Consider the following 15,000-nt stretch of genomic DNA (forward strand, 5'->3'; position numbering starts at 1 on the left):
GGTGGGTTTGGGATGTAACCCAACCCAAACCGCAAATATACGGTTTGACATTTTTCCAACCTAAACCGCACCGCACTTTTGCCCAAACCAACCCAAACCGAACCGTAGTTTGCTTGAAATCATAACCCAAACCGCAATTTCAAAACCGCAAACCAATCCAAACTGTGAAAAAACGGTTTGGGTTGCGGTTTGGTGCGGTCCAGACCGCACTCTGAACAGCCCTATGCTTGAATAGCAGGTCGAGTGAAAGGGTTATGGTTTCCACTCCCATATAACTGGTTATACTCTTCTATGACATTGAGTTTTTCTCTAGCAAATACCAACGGATCCTCTCCTTCATTCCTCTTAACATCTGGTTCCTCCTGGTACCTTCGATTTCCATCACTACCAATCACCCAATATGCGTTGTTTCTCCATATTACTCTTGACCCATTACCATTACCACTTCCACTTGTAGACATCTAGTTGCACATACATAACACATAACTTAGATAATACACATAAGTATCACACACATAATCTACACACATTATTTGCCCTACTGAGCATGTTACTCTTACCATCATAGCATTTCTTAGCTTCCTTGAACATGATCAATCAATCATTTAAAACATTTATGTTTAAAACAATTGAATACCTATATGAAGATAAGTATCAAAATCACATTTTCATTTTTCTTTAAAATTAAGAAAACCTTGGCTCGGATACCACTTGTAACAGCCCCCGTCCTAGCTTATGTTAAATATTAATTAAAAACTATACTTCTAGCAATAGCGGAAGCAAAATCATAATCAAACGTTACGGAGGCTGTCACCTGCTGGAGTCAACCCATTAATATGGTTGAATTGACTCTACGAGCTAATCTTAAAATAAACATTCATCACATATGAAATTAAGTTAGTTATTACAGACCCAAAAGAAAGTTATAAAATAAAGTTAAACAGTGTTCATGAGCAGAAGTAAGTTGCAAAATATGATCATGTTCAAGCTTGCATCCACTATGACAGTTGAGACATGACTTCACTACAGCTCATCCCTCGGACTACCTTAGCTTGCTTTTCCCTGCACAAGAGTCTGCCCCCACCAGGACAGGTTCATAGAACAAATAAAAATCAGTTTACACTGGTATGCAAATCAATCCAGAAATAGATTTATGGTGGCTGAAAACAAGGAGTGATCACACTCCAAGGTAATTTACAAATCAATATGTCAAGAGAATAAACCTTCCTCGTAAGAATACACATTCGAAATGTTCACAAGTTTATAGCAAACGTCCACATACCAACACAATTTTGAAAACGTTTAGCTTGAGGGCGTAGGAAGAAGATATCACAATGAGGTGTATTAGAATACAACCTCCACACAATTCGGAGTTTAAACTCCTACTATTTTCTCGCTTGCAAGCTTTTATAGGACATGTCCTTTCACATGATACACACATTCCTCTTCACTACGCAAAAACGAATTCTCATTCTTTAATAACGAATACACTTACTAAAACGGTTTGTAAGAAGTTATACTAAAAGTTAAGCTTATAAAAATGATTTAAGGTTTGGTTAAGGATGGATTAATGGACTTAGGACAGTAGCTACATGATTTTAGGAATGCCAAAAATAGTTTTAAAGAATCCACACAATCGATCTAACTAATCATAAGAATAATCTAGGTTTTGATGTGCGAAAAAGGGTGATTTCGGACCTCATACAAAGAATACTTTGAATAGAATTTGATCATCGATTTTGATTGAGTAATATAAGTGAAACATTTATGTTTAAGCTACTGTAAATACATCTATATATCATTGAAAATGTTTTCCTTAAAAAGATTATAGGCAACCCGATATAGTTCATTTTTAAAACGTAGTTTGTAAATAGTTTTCGGAACCTCTAATGGAATCTGAAATGATGTAGAAGATTCTTATCCAAGTATATCATGAACTCCATGTTTCTTTATCAAGAATAACTAATAATAAGTTCAATGAAATCCTTTTCCAACATTGATCACATTTCCAAGTAAAAATCACATAGTAAAACATGCCTTTAACCACACTTTTTAGTATAAAACTTAACCTTCATCCTAAATGATGTTCTTAGCTATTAACACACACTTATATGATCACCTAATATCATCCAACCTACTGCCTACTTACCGAAAATCCATCCATAATACCAAAAATCGCCATTCTTAACCAAAACAAGTAAAATCCACATACTATTCTTCCTAAGGTAAGAAAAGGAGTCCTTTTTCATTTGTTGTACCAACATGCAAGGGTTTAAACTTGTATAACATCAAAATATAAAATCCAATAGCCATTCACAACAAAAATTCAGCCTTAATTTCGTTCTAAAACAAATCTAACAACTTCCATCATTTTTAATCTCCAAAAAGGCATTGAATCTGCATACCTTAATTTGTAAATGGTGTAACTCGACTTCTACTGCTCCTCAAGACTGGATTCTTGATTCTTTTTGATCCTAAGACATAAAAGAACATTCACAAACAAATTTCATAAGAAAATACCTCAAGGAAGTACCTTAATTCAACCTAAACATTCACTATACTTACTGTTTCCTTGATTGAAGAAGATGGCCTTGCTTCTTGAACTTCCCAACTCTTAAAGCTCGAACTTTTACCTTCCCAGTATGCACCTATCTGTTTAGAATATGAATCAAGCTTTGCATGCAAGTTTTTTATAGAGAAAAATTGAAGAAAACGAAGGAAGAACCAAGCTCTACAATCTCGCAGGAGCTGGCGAGTGAGAGAGGTAAGAATGGTGTGTTCTGGGCAGCAAGCTTTTGTTGTGGTAATGTACTCAAATTTTTATGAGGTGTTGGTATGCATGTGAACCAAGTCTGGGTATGTTTTATATCTCGTGATCTCTTCTTTAATAAGCCAAATGAGGTCTTTGTTCCTACTTGGTCTTCTGCAGGAATTTCTGATCTTCTTTTGTACTATCCTAAGCCTAATTTTTTTATATTGATTTGCTTACTAGTGATCTAACCTTCCCCAAGATGACTATTTTACTCAAACATCCATAACATATACTCCTTAATTTATATCAACCCATCTATATTAAAGAACTCCAAAGTCCATTCTTCTAAACACAACCCTCAATTTGCCTAATAGTTGAAACATGATTATTCCTATTTTCCACTAGTTTTCAATTTCCATAACTTAACTTATTAAAATAATATATCGATACTAAATGTTCCCATGTAACGAGATAATATTATTATTTTTATATATAATTCCTTCTAAGTACTAATTACACACAAACACACATTATTTTTACACACAGCTCATCATACGTATTTCCTACGTACGATCACGTTAAAATTCCACAATTTAAGTTACTTAATCATATAATAATCCTTTATTATTTACCGGCTGTTACACGTCCTATGCAACAAGGGGTGTGTTGGTGAATTCAGTTTTGTTAAGCCTTCACACTTACTGCGCCCAAGTTTTCCTGACTCCTAAGGGTGTTTTGCAGAAGATCAACCAGATATGCAGAGCTTTTCTATGGGAGAGTAGATTATTCTTGCACAAACCTCCTTCTGTTGCCGGGAGTAAAGTGTGTATGCCTAAGAAAAATGGTGGTTTAGGTGTTAGAGACTGTATTTCTTGGAATGTTACAGCCATTGGTAAGTAAGTTTGGCAAGTCTCTCAGAAAGAGGATTTGTTATGGATCAAATGGCTGCATAATGTTTATATTCATGATGTGAACTGGAGGGAGTATGAGGCTGCTAGCAGTGCAAGTTAGGTGTGGAAGTGTGTTTGTAAAGTGAAGGAAGTTTTCAAGGCAGCTTATACTCATAACAACAAGTGGAGAGATGGACCGAAAGCTTTCTCATCTAGAGAGGGTTATAGATGGTTAAAAGGGGATTATGAAACTGTGAGGTGGCACTACTAGGTGTGGAGTCTATGGCATGTTCCTAAGCACTCGTTTATGGCCGAGTTAGTGATGCTAGGGAAGCTTAGAACAAGACAAATGCTTGCTGATGCAGGGATTTGTAATGACACAAGTTGTCTTTTGTGCACTCAAGGAAATGATGATTGTTTGCACTTATTCTTTAGATGTTCTTTCAGTAAAGCTCTTTGTTATGTAGTTATGAGATGGATAGGAATAAGAATGAGTAATGATGAGTCCATCCTCACATCATGGAAAAAGTACGCTAGTAAATTCAGCAGTAAAAAGATGTAGAAGGTGACTTATGCTACTCTTGTTGCTGTGGTTTATTATGTCTGGAAGGCTAGGAATTTTGCTCTCTGGAATGGGGCATTCCTATGGGAAGTACCTTAGGAGTATTCACCAAGATGTTTGTTGCAGGGTTAGAAATCAGATGGATTTAAAATGGTCTAGAGTGGAGGTTGAATGTTTTGAGAATTTAGTTACAACTTGTAAGAGATGATGTTGTAGTTTTGGTTGTGTTGTTTGGCCTTTGCAGGGTTTCGTCTTGCTTTGGTGTTAGGATGTAATATTGTTTTGGCAGTTTGGCGTTGCTTTGGTAATATTATCTTACATGTTCAAAAAATAAATCAAGTACACTTTAAAATTTTGGAAATAAAGATTTTAAGCCATAGTGGTGCATCTAGTACAAATGTTGGACCATATTTAGTTATCATATATTAGTATTACTCTTATGATATTGTTATTGTAATATCTCAATTCTTCTTGCTTTTATATGATTGTTGTTGCAAGTAGAGGAAAAAGTTTATGTTATTCCTGATGTACGGGATAAGTAAGGAGGTCATGTTGCATTGGCGAGCAAAGAGTAGTATATATTATGTGTATAATATTTCGTTTATTGAGTAATTTTGTTACAGATGGTTAACCACATGAAGGACATGTATTACTTTGAAGAACTTCTTTTGGAAGGAAAAACAGTTTCGAGTTTATATATGATATTGTTGAGGATAGTGGTATTGATGCATTTTACTGGGAGTCATGGGTCAGAGAGGTCCCTATCAAGTGTTATTAGCCTTAATTACCTTCCTTAGACACCCAAATACCAAACCCTCCATGATAAGTACGCTAATATAGTCTTACCAAATGTGGAGTGAAATAGAGATAATCATGATTTCTATGGACTATGGTTAGCCACTATTCTTCATTTTGGCATTAAATTAAGGTATATAGAAATAGATGGAGCCAAAAGGGGTGGGTATGCCATTGATATTGACCTACCTAGCCCAGTTTTCACAACTTCTTCAGTTGATAGCATGAGATATGAATGTTCATCTGAGCCTGATAGCCCAACATATACCCCTCGAGCTAGACTATCTAGGCCAATATGATTATATAGCCATTTACGAGTTAGAGAATGTTAGGCTACCCAGAGTTTGAAGTCTCTCCGGTAACCGAAGGAATGTATAGTTTTGTTTCGGCCATGAAACGACCTAGTTGTCTTAAGAATATTTTGATACACTCAAATGTAGGAGAGAGAAAACTTGGCTCAAAGGTGAAATTTGGAGATTGAAAATCAATGAAAAAGTGACAATTTCTTTGAAGTTTCTTATTTCCTTAGTAATCCTCTCAATCCTTTCTTTCTTTTCTCATTGTTTTTATGCATTTCTAATTTGTTAGTTTCATATTTTCATTGTTTAATCTTCATGCTTAATAGTTAATCTAGATTATACTTTTCTTTTTCTCTTTGTTTCTTCCGGTTTGTTCATTAGGTCTTGTTTTAAATTATTGATTTTTGTTGGATTTTGCTATTTCTAGATTGGTGATTTATTGGTAGTTTTTCCATGTTTAGGATGTTTAGTAGTATAATGGGTAGTGAGTAGTTCATCAACTAGGATTGGCAGTAGCCCAATCATTGTTTCCTTCCTATTTTCATGAGTAGAGTTTATTGGGTTGATTATGCTTGAGATTTGTGCAATTTCAATTTTTGATGTTGATTGGTGACTTATTTGATGTGAGCTCCATCACCTTTTGATCATTTGTTGCCCATTTAATGGTTTACTTTTATGCGGATGACCTTCATGATTGATTGATTAGTTGTTGCACATCACTTGTTGATTGGTATTAACTTGGGTTTGATTTCAATTCCTAACTTGGCCTAGTTAGGTGATAACGCCTCGAAACATAGGTTTTGTTGCCATAAATAGGACTCTAAACTCCTTAACAACGATTTTGGAGGTGTTTAGGCTTGTTTATTCCCTTTTCATATTCCCAATGCATGTCAACCCCCTTATCTCTACTTGAATGTTGGATGTGAACTTATGATTGTAGTGATTTCCCATTCCTTGTGCTTTTCCTAATTTGATTCCAATAATTGATACCCTTAGTTTAACAAAAACATGATCATTTCTTCGACTTAGCTTACTCTTAGCGATTCTATCTTAGTGAGACCCCCGATCCTTGTGGTTCGACCTTTGCTTACCACTCAAATAGTTTAGGTGGATAGTTAGGTTTTTATTTGACATTAGGGGGGTTAGTAACGATCTAGTTTTCCCTACATTCAAACAACAGAGAAATGATGTCTATACCTCAGCAGCAAGCTAGGACATGTAGCCTACATGCCTAGAGGAGGCACTTCTCAAGCCTTTGATATAAGTCTCAGGGAATCACTTGAAGGGCTCCTACTTGAGCTTCTCACGATTGGCCAAGGTCATCCTTGCGAAGGCGGTCGAGGACTCATCGTCCGATTGTACGGGTGAAGCCTCATGAACTGCTTCAGTTGCTCCTTTGCCTTTATCTGAAAGAGGAGATTCGTCATTGTTTATGACGGAAATGACCACTGTTGATCTGTGGGACGGACTCATCGGACGCCCGCTAACACGTAGAGTCTTAACAATGTTGGAGTAGTAGGACTCACTAGAAGACAAAGAAGCGGACATATATGCAGGGGGTATATGAGATATGACCCTAGCAACATGGTCGGAAAAGGCTGAGCCATCCTTAGTCGCATCCGGCTGTGTGATTTGTTCTTTAGCCTTCTCAGGGCATTCCAGAACAGCAAGTTATTTTTCCCGACGAAGGGAACAATGACCGTATCTTCCACTTTAGGAAGCTGTTCAAACTTCGACAGAGAAGGAAGCTCAGATTTCTTCTTTTTGGCTGTAAAGGCTTTGGATTTTTTGGGAGGAGGAGCGTCTCCCATAGTGGTCAGCCTCTTCTTGGTGGTCGACCTCTTCTTAGTGGTCTCCTTCTCAGATAACGCCTCGGACGTGTGGGCATTTTTCTTGAAACCAAGAAAATACAAGTTAGGAAAGCAAACTTCAAAAGAAAGAGGCTCATCTAGACAATAATAAAAATTCAGTTCCTGAACGAAGCTTGCCCAAGGAATGAGATCGGCCAAAAAACAGTTGGCCACTTCTTATCAGAGAAAGAAGCTCGTCCAGAAACTGATAAAAGTATTTATCGGTTCCTGGACGAAGGTTTCCTAGAGAAGGAGACCGGCCTCAAAACAGATGGCCACCTTTCACCTAGGAGCAAGACTCGTCCGAGAAACTGAACAGGCACTTCAGTTTCTAGATGGGTGTTACCTAAATATGAAGGCCGACCAGAAGGCTGCTGCCCGGCTTCCCTTCGGAATTTTTGGGAGGAGGAGCGTCTCCCATAGTGGTCGGCCTCTTCTTGGTGGTCGCCTTCTCACATAACGCATTGGTTGTGTGATTTGTTCTTCAGCCTTCTCAGGGATTTCCAGAACAACAACCGCGTCTGGTTGTTTGGCCGCAGTAGAAGGTGTCAAGCTATTCTTCCCGATGAAGGGAACAATGACTGTATCTTCCACTTTAGGAAGCTGTTCAAACTTCGACAAAGAAGGACGCTCAGATTTCTTCTTTTTGGCTGTAAAGCCTTTGGATTTTTTGGGAGGAGGAGCGTCTCTCCTAGTGGTCGACCTCTTCTTGGTGGTCGCCTTCTCAGATCACGCCTTGGACGTTGGGGCATTTTTCTGAAAACCAATAAAATACAATTTAGGAAAGCAAACTTCAAAAGAAAGAGGCTCATCCAGAAAATAATAAAAATTCAGTTCCTGAACGAACCTTGCCCAAGGAGTGAGATCGGCCAAAAAACAGTTGGCCACTTCTCATCAGAGAAAGAAGCTCGTCCAGAAACTGATAAAAGTATTTATCGGTTCCCAGATGAAGGTTTCCTAGAGAAGGAGACCGGCCTCAAAACGACTGGCCACCTTTCACCTAGGAGCAAGACTCGTCCGAGAAACTGAACAGACACTTCAGTTTCTAGATGGGTGTTACCTAAAAATGAAGGCTGACCAGAAAGCTGCTGCCCAGCTTCCTTTCTGGAGAAAGCATCGTCCTAGAATGGAAAGGCCCCAGAGGGTAGGACGACCACCATGACCGCCTATCACTTATCTAGGATATTTTTTTTGTTTTTTTTTTAAAAACACACTAACTCAACAGAGTATTCGTCGTCTTTTCAGAGCTCGTCTTGTTGTACTCTTTCCACAAAGAGGTAATGAATTTAGACATGCTGATGTCTCCCGTCCAAGATTTCTTCAAGACGGCTTTAGCAGAAACTGAAAAAGACAAAACATAACATTAGTAAGACAAAGTCCCCGGACGAAGAATTTTACTTGGGGAATAAGCGGTATACCTCTATCTTCGACCAACCGTAAGCCAGCGGCGACCAGGAAATTATCATTATAAAATATTTCCTTAAAAGGAATCCAGTTGGACGGACCCTTAAAGGATGAGTTGTTGGGGCAGAATACTCCGATATCCTGAAGTATTCCACCAGTTCTTCGGCCGAATCGCTCTTCAGCTCTAAAAAGGAAGTTGTTCATCCAGTATAGGTGGAAGGTCGGCTAAAATCGCGGCATATCCTAGCCACCGCCTCATTAGGTGCTTGAACGAACAAGAATTCTGCCTTGCAAGCATGAATCTTGGAAGTCTTGTCCCAAGACGTCAGAAAGCCATGACGGTTGCAGACACTAAACCAGGCTCCTTCTATTGTTTTAGGAACCTTAGATACACAGTGTATCTGGGTGAAGGTCGGCAAAGAAGAAGTAACACCCTTTAAGTCATAAATGGCCAAAAAGGTCAGGATGTTTTGCCAAGAATTTGGGGATAATTGGTTGTGGCTGGTGTTATGATGATGTAAAAGACAATTAATAAAAGGGTGAAGAGAGAATCTCAATCCTGCGTCCAGAGCCAGCCGATAAACAGCAAAATGGCCAAATGGGGCACTAACAATAGTGTCCTCCCTATTGGAAAAGACAAAAGAATACCCCGGCATGGGAATTGCCGAGGAGAAGTGCCTGAGGTCGGTGCTTACCCGTCCTAACAAGCTATTATAGGCTAAAATAAATCGAGGGTCAGAAAGAGGACCTAGACGTCGTCTAATCTCCGAGGAAGTTGTGGAGGGCTCGTCAGAATCATAGAAGGACCAGATACGCTTTCCGCCTCGAGAGTCTCATCCATTTCCAAGTCTTTTCCGGACGGACTGGCCTCAGAGGTCCTTCCGATAAGTTCTTCTTCCTGGACGCTTCCAGGGGAAAGAGTTTCTGGTGCCGGACAGACACTATGTATCTCACGTTCCCCATCTTCAGGGATTATGCCGGTTGATGCCTCCATTTCAGAACTAGAGGCCGGGAGGTTTACTCCGCGTCTTAGACAAGCTGTTTGCTTGACACGCGCCAGATTACCTTGCAGAGGTAAAGACTGGATCGTCTTACTTTGCCCGTCCAATTTCATAAAAATAAAATGCATGACCGGCTAGAAGAGGTACAACTCTAGAATATGCCATGACGGAAGGCTATTCGTTCTAGCGTTAAAACCAACTCTTAAGCGGCCGGGATTATTCGACAAAGAAGAGGAATTCATTCTTTTAAAAAATGTAAGGAAAAGTAAAGAATTGAGAGTAACAAGGAGAGGGATACCTCTTGAGTTACTCGAACGGATGCTAAAGGTAACAGATCTTGGATGAGTGCACTCTCTCTCTAGAAATTCAGTAAAGAAAAGGGCAGAGTCTCTCTCTCTCTAGAAAAAATTCTCTCAAGGTGTGAAATGATCCCAGAAAGGACAAAGGGTCATATTTATAGGGAGGTAAAAATGACTTCCCCTTCCGATAAAAAGGACTGTTGCACCAAAGGATCCATTAAATGTTGACCCGTTGAGACCGGCAAAATGGCGCCTTTTCTATTTTTTGAAAAAGTAAGGCAGTTCTCTTAAGTTAAAAAAGAATTTTAACCGTCCAAGACGGTAAAAAACCTCTTTTAGGAGCAATTGTTGTAGCCTAAAGATCGGCGACTCTAAGTAGGACACATGCATTCATCTGGGTCATACACGTGTCCCTACCTTATTGAAGAAAGTACAGGGCCAAAAGGGAAGATGGCTGAAATACAAATCCCAATTTGGAGAAGTACCATCCCACTTTTCTGGCCTAGTTTGTACTTGGGCCCAGAGTCCAAAAAGGTATCTGCATAAAGTTGGATGATGTGTGCTCTCCAATAAATGTCTGCTACGTGTCATGATTTTATTGCTTAGGCAATCAGGTGTTCCCAAATTAGGGTGACCTCAGGGTACAACAATTATCCCAAACACTATAAATAGTCCTTGAAATCAGGAGAAAGTTATGTTTTTCAGAACAGTGTACTATTACTCTGTCATAATTCTCTCTCTCTACTTTCTCTCTCTAAAAGTTTCCTTTAGTACTCCTGATACCTGACTTAAGTTTCGGAGGGGGAAATACCACCCAAACCTCCAGGGTGGGTCTCTTTTTGCAGGTCCGGGAGCGGAGCTCAGATGTGGGGTATTTTGATCAAGGAATTGTTGAACAAGTCTCAAATTGAAGAACCTGTTGTGGGAATAGCAATATATTTACGAGTCTAGTATTACGTAACCTATCGTATTCGAGAGACTTAGGCCCTGTTCTTTTTTACTTATTTTCAGTTCAGCTTAGTTTCTTGCAGTTCACTTCTGTTCAGTTCAGTTTAGACAATCTCTAATGTTCAGCTTTCCCTCATTTCAATTCAGTTCAGTTTATTTTCCTCCAATTTTGTTCTGTTCACTTTCTCGCAATCCAAAATAATGGAACCTTATAGGCTAACTTAATCTCGATGTATACATATCCCTTTTGGGATATGAATGGTAAGTGTATGCTTAAGGGCAACAAGAATATGACATGGAAGAAGAAGCTTTATATAATTGTAGGAATTTTTGGACCCACAATGTTTAAGCAAGTCTGATAAAACTTTGGGCAAAATCTTTTGATCTCAAGGCTTTATAAGAGTGCATATAAAAAAAAAGCATTTTTAATCTGTTTATTTGTTACAGAATACAGGATATCAATTTCATTCTTAGCGGTGACTTTTTTAGGCACGAAATTCAATCGATAGATCTTTAATTAATGAATTCCTATATAATTTTTCTTTTAAAAGAATGATGCAACATATTTCTTGTAAGGTCAAGATCATCTTCCCGTTGTCCTATATCAACTACGGACATTGATTGAGTGACCCTAAGGGTTGCCAACCCTTTTATTATTGAATTTTCATTGGTTAGGAATACATTAAAACATTATTTTATGTCTCTTCTCTCCTCATTTATTACATACATATCAATATTTTATTCTAATGTGTCTAAGAGGGTTGGCAACCCTAAAGGTTACTCAAACATTTTCCTATCAACTACATCCTTGATGTAAATTTACATTCATTGTATTGGTGAACCGAATTATACCTTTCCCAAGTGTTAATGTAGTATACTCATCCTAGGTCAAACAAAAGGTTTAATTTTCCACTTTGATAACAAATTTTCCACTGATTACTGACAATTAGCATCACGCTCAAATCCTAAGTTAGATCCTGTCGGCAACACAACAAAATCTGTCCCGAAATTGGTGCTCATTCATTCTATACTGACAGTGAAATTCCCAATCTTCAAATAAGAGATGCCCCCAATTGATTCGAAAATCATTAATATCTGTAACCTTATAATATATTATTCATCCATATGGAGTATTATTATATTTTTCAGATAGAGACCACTCCACTACGATAAAGTAGATGAGTACAATTATCATGCACGAATTTCTTGAGAACACAACCCTGTTTCAAACACAACAACTTGACAGAGAAAATTTCCTTACATAGAGAGAGTTCACATCTTTTGCAGCAATTATAGACAAATGAAACAACACTATCAATGTCTCATCTCTGCCCACTTTATCCAAAAACGGGAAAACATTCTCCACCCATCTCTATAACTTTCCCATGCATGCATTTATTACCAAGTTCATGTCGAGCATGAAAGTTTTATTATGCTTATATAAGAAAATTTTGTCAACAAAGCAAGGAAGAAAAACATTTTGATATATTGATAAGTATGAAAAGAGAAAAAAAAAAAAAAAGTGATGTGTTTAAATCGATGGAAAAATCTTTGTAGTAAGTTAGCTTTACTAAAGTAAATATTTTTTTTAAAATATGAGAAATTAGTCAGTTATTTCCAATTGATTTGGAAGGAATCTCCTTAAATTTCTAAGTGTTTCAAAATAAGTTATTGTTGCATGTAGCTTTGGCTTAATCTAAAATTGTAGCAATTTGATACTATACTTTAAGTTTGCTCACCTCTAAATACTATAAAAAAAAAAAAAAAGATTTTTCTACGTAGTGTCCTGCGTTTTTCGAAACTCTACGTTGTACCCGACCTTTTTGAATTCTACACATTGTATCCCTAAACTATCTAACCGTCACACAAAATACCCTTACTAATAAATTTTTTTACTCTAACGGCCCGTTTGGTAGTTGGTCATAAATGGTGGTAATGGGAATGAATCTTTATGTAAATTTGTGAAAAATATCATTGTCCATTCTCGTGGTAATGCCAATTTATCCTAAAGTCTCCACTTTCCTTCTTGAATTTTCATTTCCATCCACTACCACCTTGTAGGTGGTTATGAGTGGTAATGAAAAATGCTTCCCCTTAAAGACAAAAACACAAGTTTAGAGGTGAGATTGCATGCCCATGGAAAAAAAATATCTCCCCATGGAGATTTTAAGGGTGCTTCCCTAATAAAATTACACTTAAAATTCATTCTCATTACTATAATTTATTAACGACTATCAAAGGGGCAGTAAATCTCATTTAGTCTTTAATTTATCATATCATACATATCACAAACCTTAGTGTTCTAACAAGGCTATGAAATCCTACTCTAGGCCCACAGGGTAAGAAAGTCCCAAATTCTAATGTTTTATATCATGTATAAGGGTATTTGTGTAACATTTATAAATCTTAGGAGTACAACGTGAAAATTTTAAAAAACATCCAGTATAACATAGAATTTCGTAAAACACAAGGGTACTATGTAGAAAAACCAAAAAAAAAAAAAAACTCCAATATAAACCTAGACATACTAAAAAGATGGTAAGAAAAACAATAATTATACGAAATAAACCCACAGTTCGTTACTTTACCCATTAAGACAAGAACAAAATGCCTAAACAAAATCTAAGGTATCTGTGAAGATGAAAAGTAAGAAACAACAGATATATAGTTACCTAAACAACCCCCTCTCCCTCCTAAATTTAGGAAATAAGAAAAAAAAAAAAACACCCATATTAGCAAGAGAAGAAACCAAAAATATGAGTCTCTCTCTTTCTTTTGATGGTCTTCACAATATGGCGTTATAATTAAAGAAATTAATCTAAGAACTACATCAAAGGACTATTAAGAAGATTGTTCCAAGAAGAGCCAACTATAGCACTATTCCAGCCTTCTTTGAGTAAATCAATCTCATTATTCTCACCATTTGTATAATTCACTTCACCATTGAGTTGCCAAGGGAAACCCCATAGCATTACGTTTTCACCCAATTCTTGCTTTACTGTTGGTGTCGACGAACCCGAAGAACCATTACTCATTATCTCTAGATTAGTGTAATGATCATCATGAAATTGCATACCAAGTTTACCACGATCTTCATAGTTTGAATCAACACCGTTTTCGCCATTTCCGAAATTACCACTTCCCTCTAGTCCATAGTACATGAGATGGTTATTGTCAATAAGGCCACTCCTCAATGAATCAAGGAAAGAGTTACCAATTGGGTTACCAAAAAGGTCAAGATGGGTATTTCCATGATTAAGAGCCAGGTTTTGATCATAGGTTGAGCATAAGGGTCTTATGAAATCATGTACTTGATCGATATGAGAATCAGGGGTACTCCTTTTATTTAATGATGAGGATCTTTTGTTTTTCCTACACCCTCCTCCCACTGGAACATTTCTCAGGGTTCCTCCTTTAGTCCAATACCTTCTACAAGACTTGCAAAAGTACCTTGGTTGAGTGAGACTATAGTTGTTATAGTAACAGAATTTTGTATTTGCTGAATCACATCTTGGACATTTCAATGCTTGCTCATCTGCTGGTCTTGGTTTCTTCTCTTGTTGCAATTCTTCGCCGTTTTCGGGTTTCGTGCACATTAACAACATGCTGTCAACTGAATCTGAGGCCATACTTCCCTGATATCAGAAACCAAAAGCAAAAAATTAGAGACCAATTAAGTTCCGGATGGTGTATGCATAAGTTTTTAGACTAGTTAATCACAAATAAATGACATGATTATGTTAATTAGTACTTATATACTAGTGATTTTTAGTTTTTCACATACTGTAATATGTATAGTATTAAGTGTCAAATAGTAATATGTAGTGACATTTTTGGTGAATTTTGTGAGAATAATTTTCCAAAATACCCCTTATTTTACTAGGATTTACCCATAAACTCGCCAGTTCCTCCAAAATTACAAAAATTTCCGCTGATATATGCATTATTGATTATTTGCATATATTGGATAGAGATTAGGCAGAGCTCCAAATATACAAATTGAGCAATTCTTTTAGCCGACAACCCAGTGAGCCTCTAACAAAGTGAAAAATCCATTAAAAAAAATGAAATTATTGCTAATGGAGGAGAATATTTCTTATAATTACAGATGTTATCACAGATTTCAAACAAACAAACAGAAAGATGATATCACAGATTACCAACAAAAGATTTCCAATGATCACATAAGCTGAAATTTTT

General features: G+C 37.2%; 1 protein-coding gene and 1 long non-coding RNA gene across 2 annotated transcripts in view; both read right to left on the minus strand.

Moving 5' to 3' along the window:
- Positions 1-837: 837 nt before the first annotated feature.
- Positions 838-2,469, minus strand: LOC104903139 (uncharacterized). Its single transcript, XR_791428.4, has 2 exons — positions 2,406-2,469; positions 838-1,074 (listed from the first exon to the last, which is right to left on the minus strand). It is a non-coding gene; the product is annotated as an uncharacterized LOC104903139 (long non-coding RNA).
- A 10,885-nt stretch (positions 2,470-13,354) lies between these two features.
- Positions 13,355-15,000, minus strand: part of LOC104903140 (dof zinc finger protein DOF3.1) — a 2,562-nt gene continuing 916 nt past the window's right edge. The window contains exon 2 of the mRNA XM_010691141.3: positions 13,355-14,435. Within this exon, the coding sequence (XP_010689443.1) occupies positions 13,626-14,429 (804 nt within the window). The 5' untranslated portion in view covers positions 14,430-14,435 and the 3' untranslated portion in view covers positions 13,355-13,625. The remainder of the gene's footprint in view (positions 14,436-15,000) is intronic.

The sequence above is a fragment of the Beta vulgaris genome, chromosome 9 (genome assembly GCF_026745355.1).
Source record: "Beta vulgaris subsp. vulgaris cultivar EL10 chromosome 9, EL10.2, whole genome shotgun sequence".
Taxonomy (NCBI): domain Eukaryota; kingdom Viridiplantae; phylum Streptophyta; class Magnoliopsida; order Caryophyllales; family Amaranthaceae; genus Beta; species Beta vulgaris.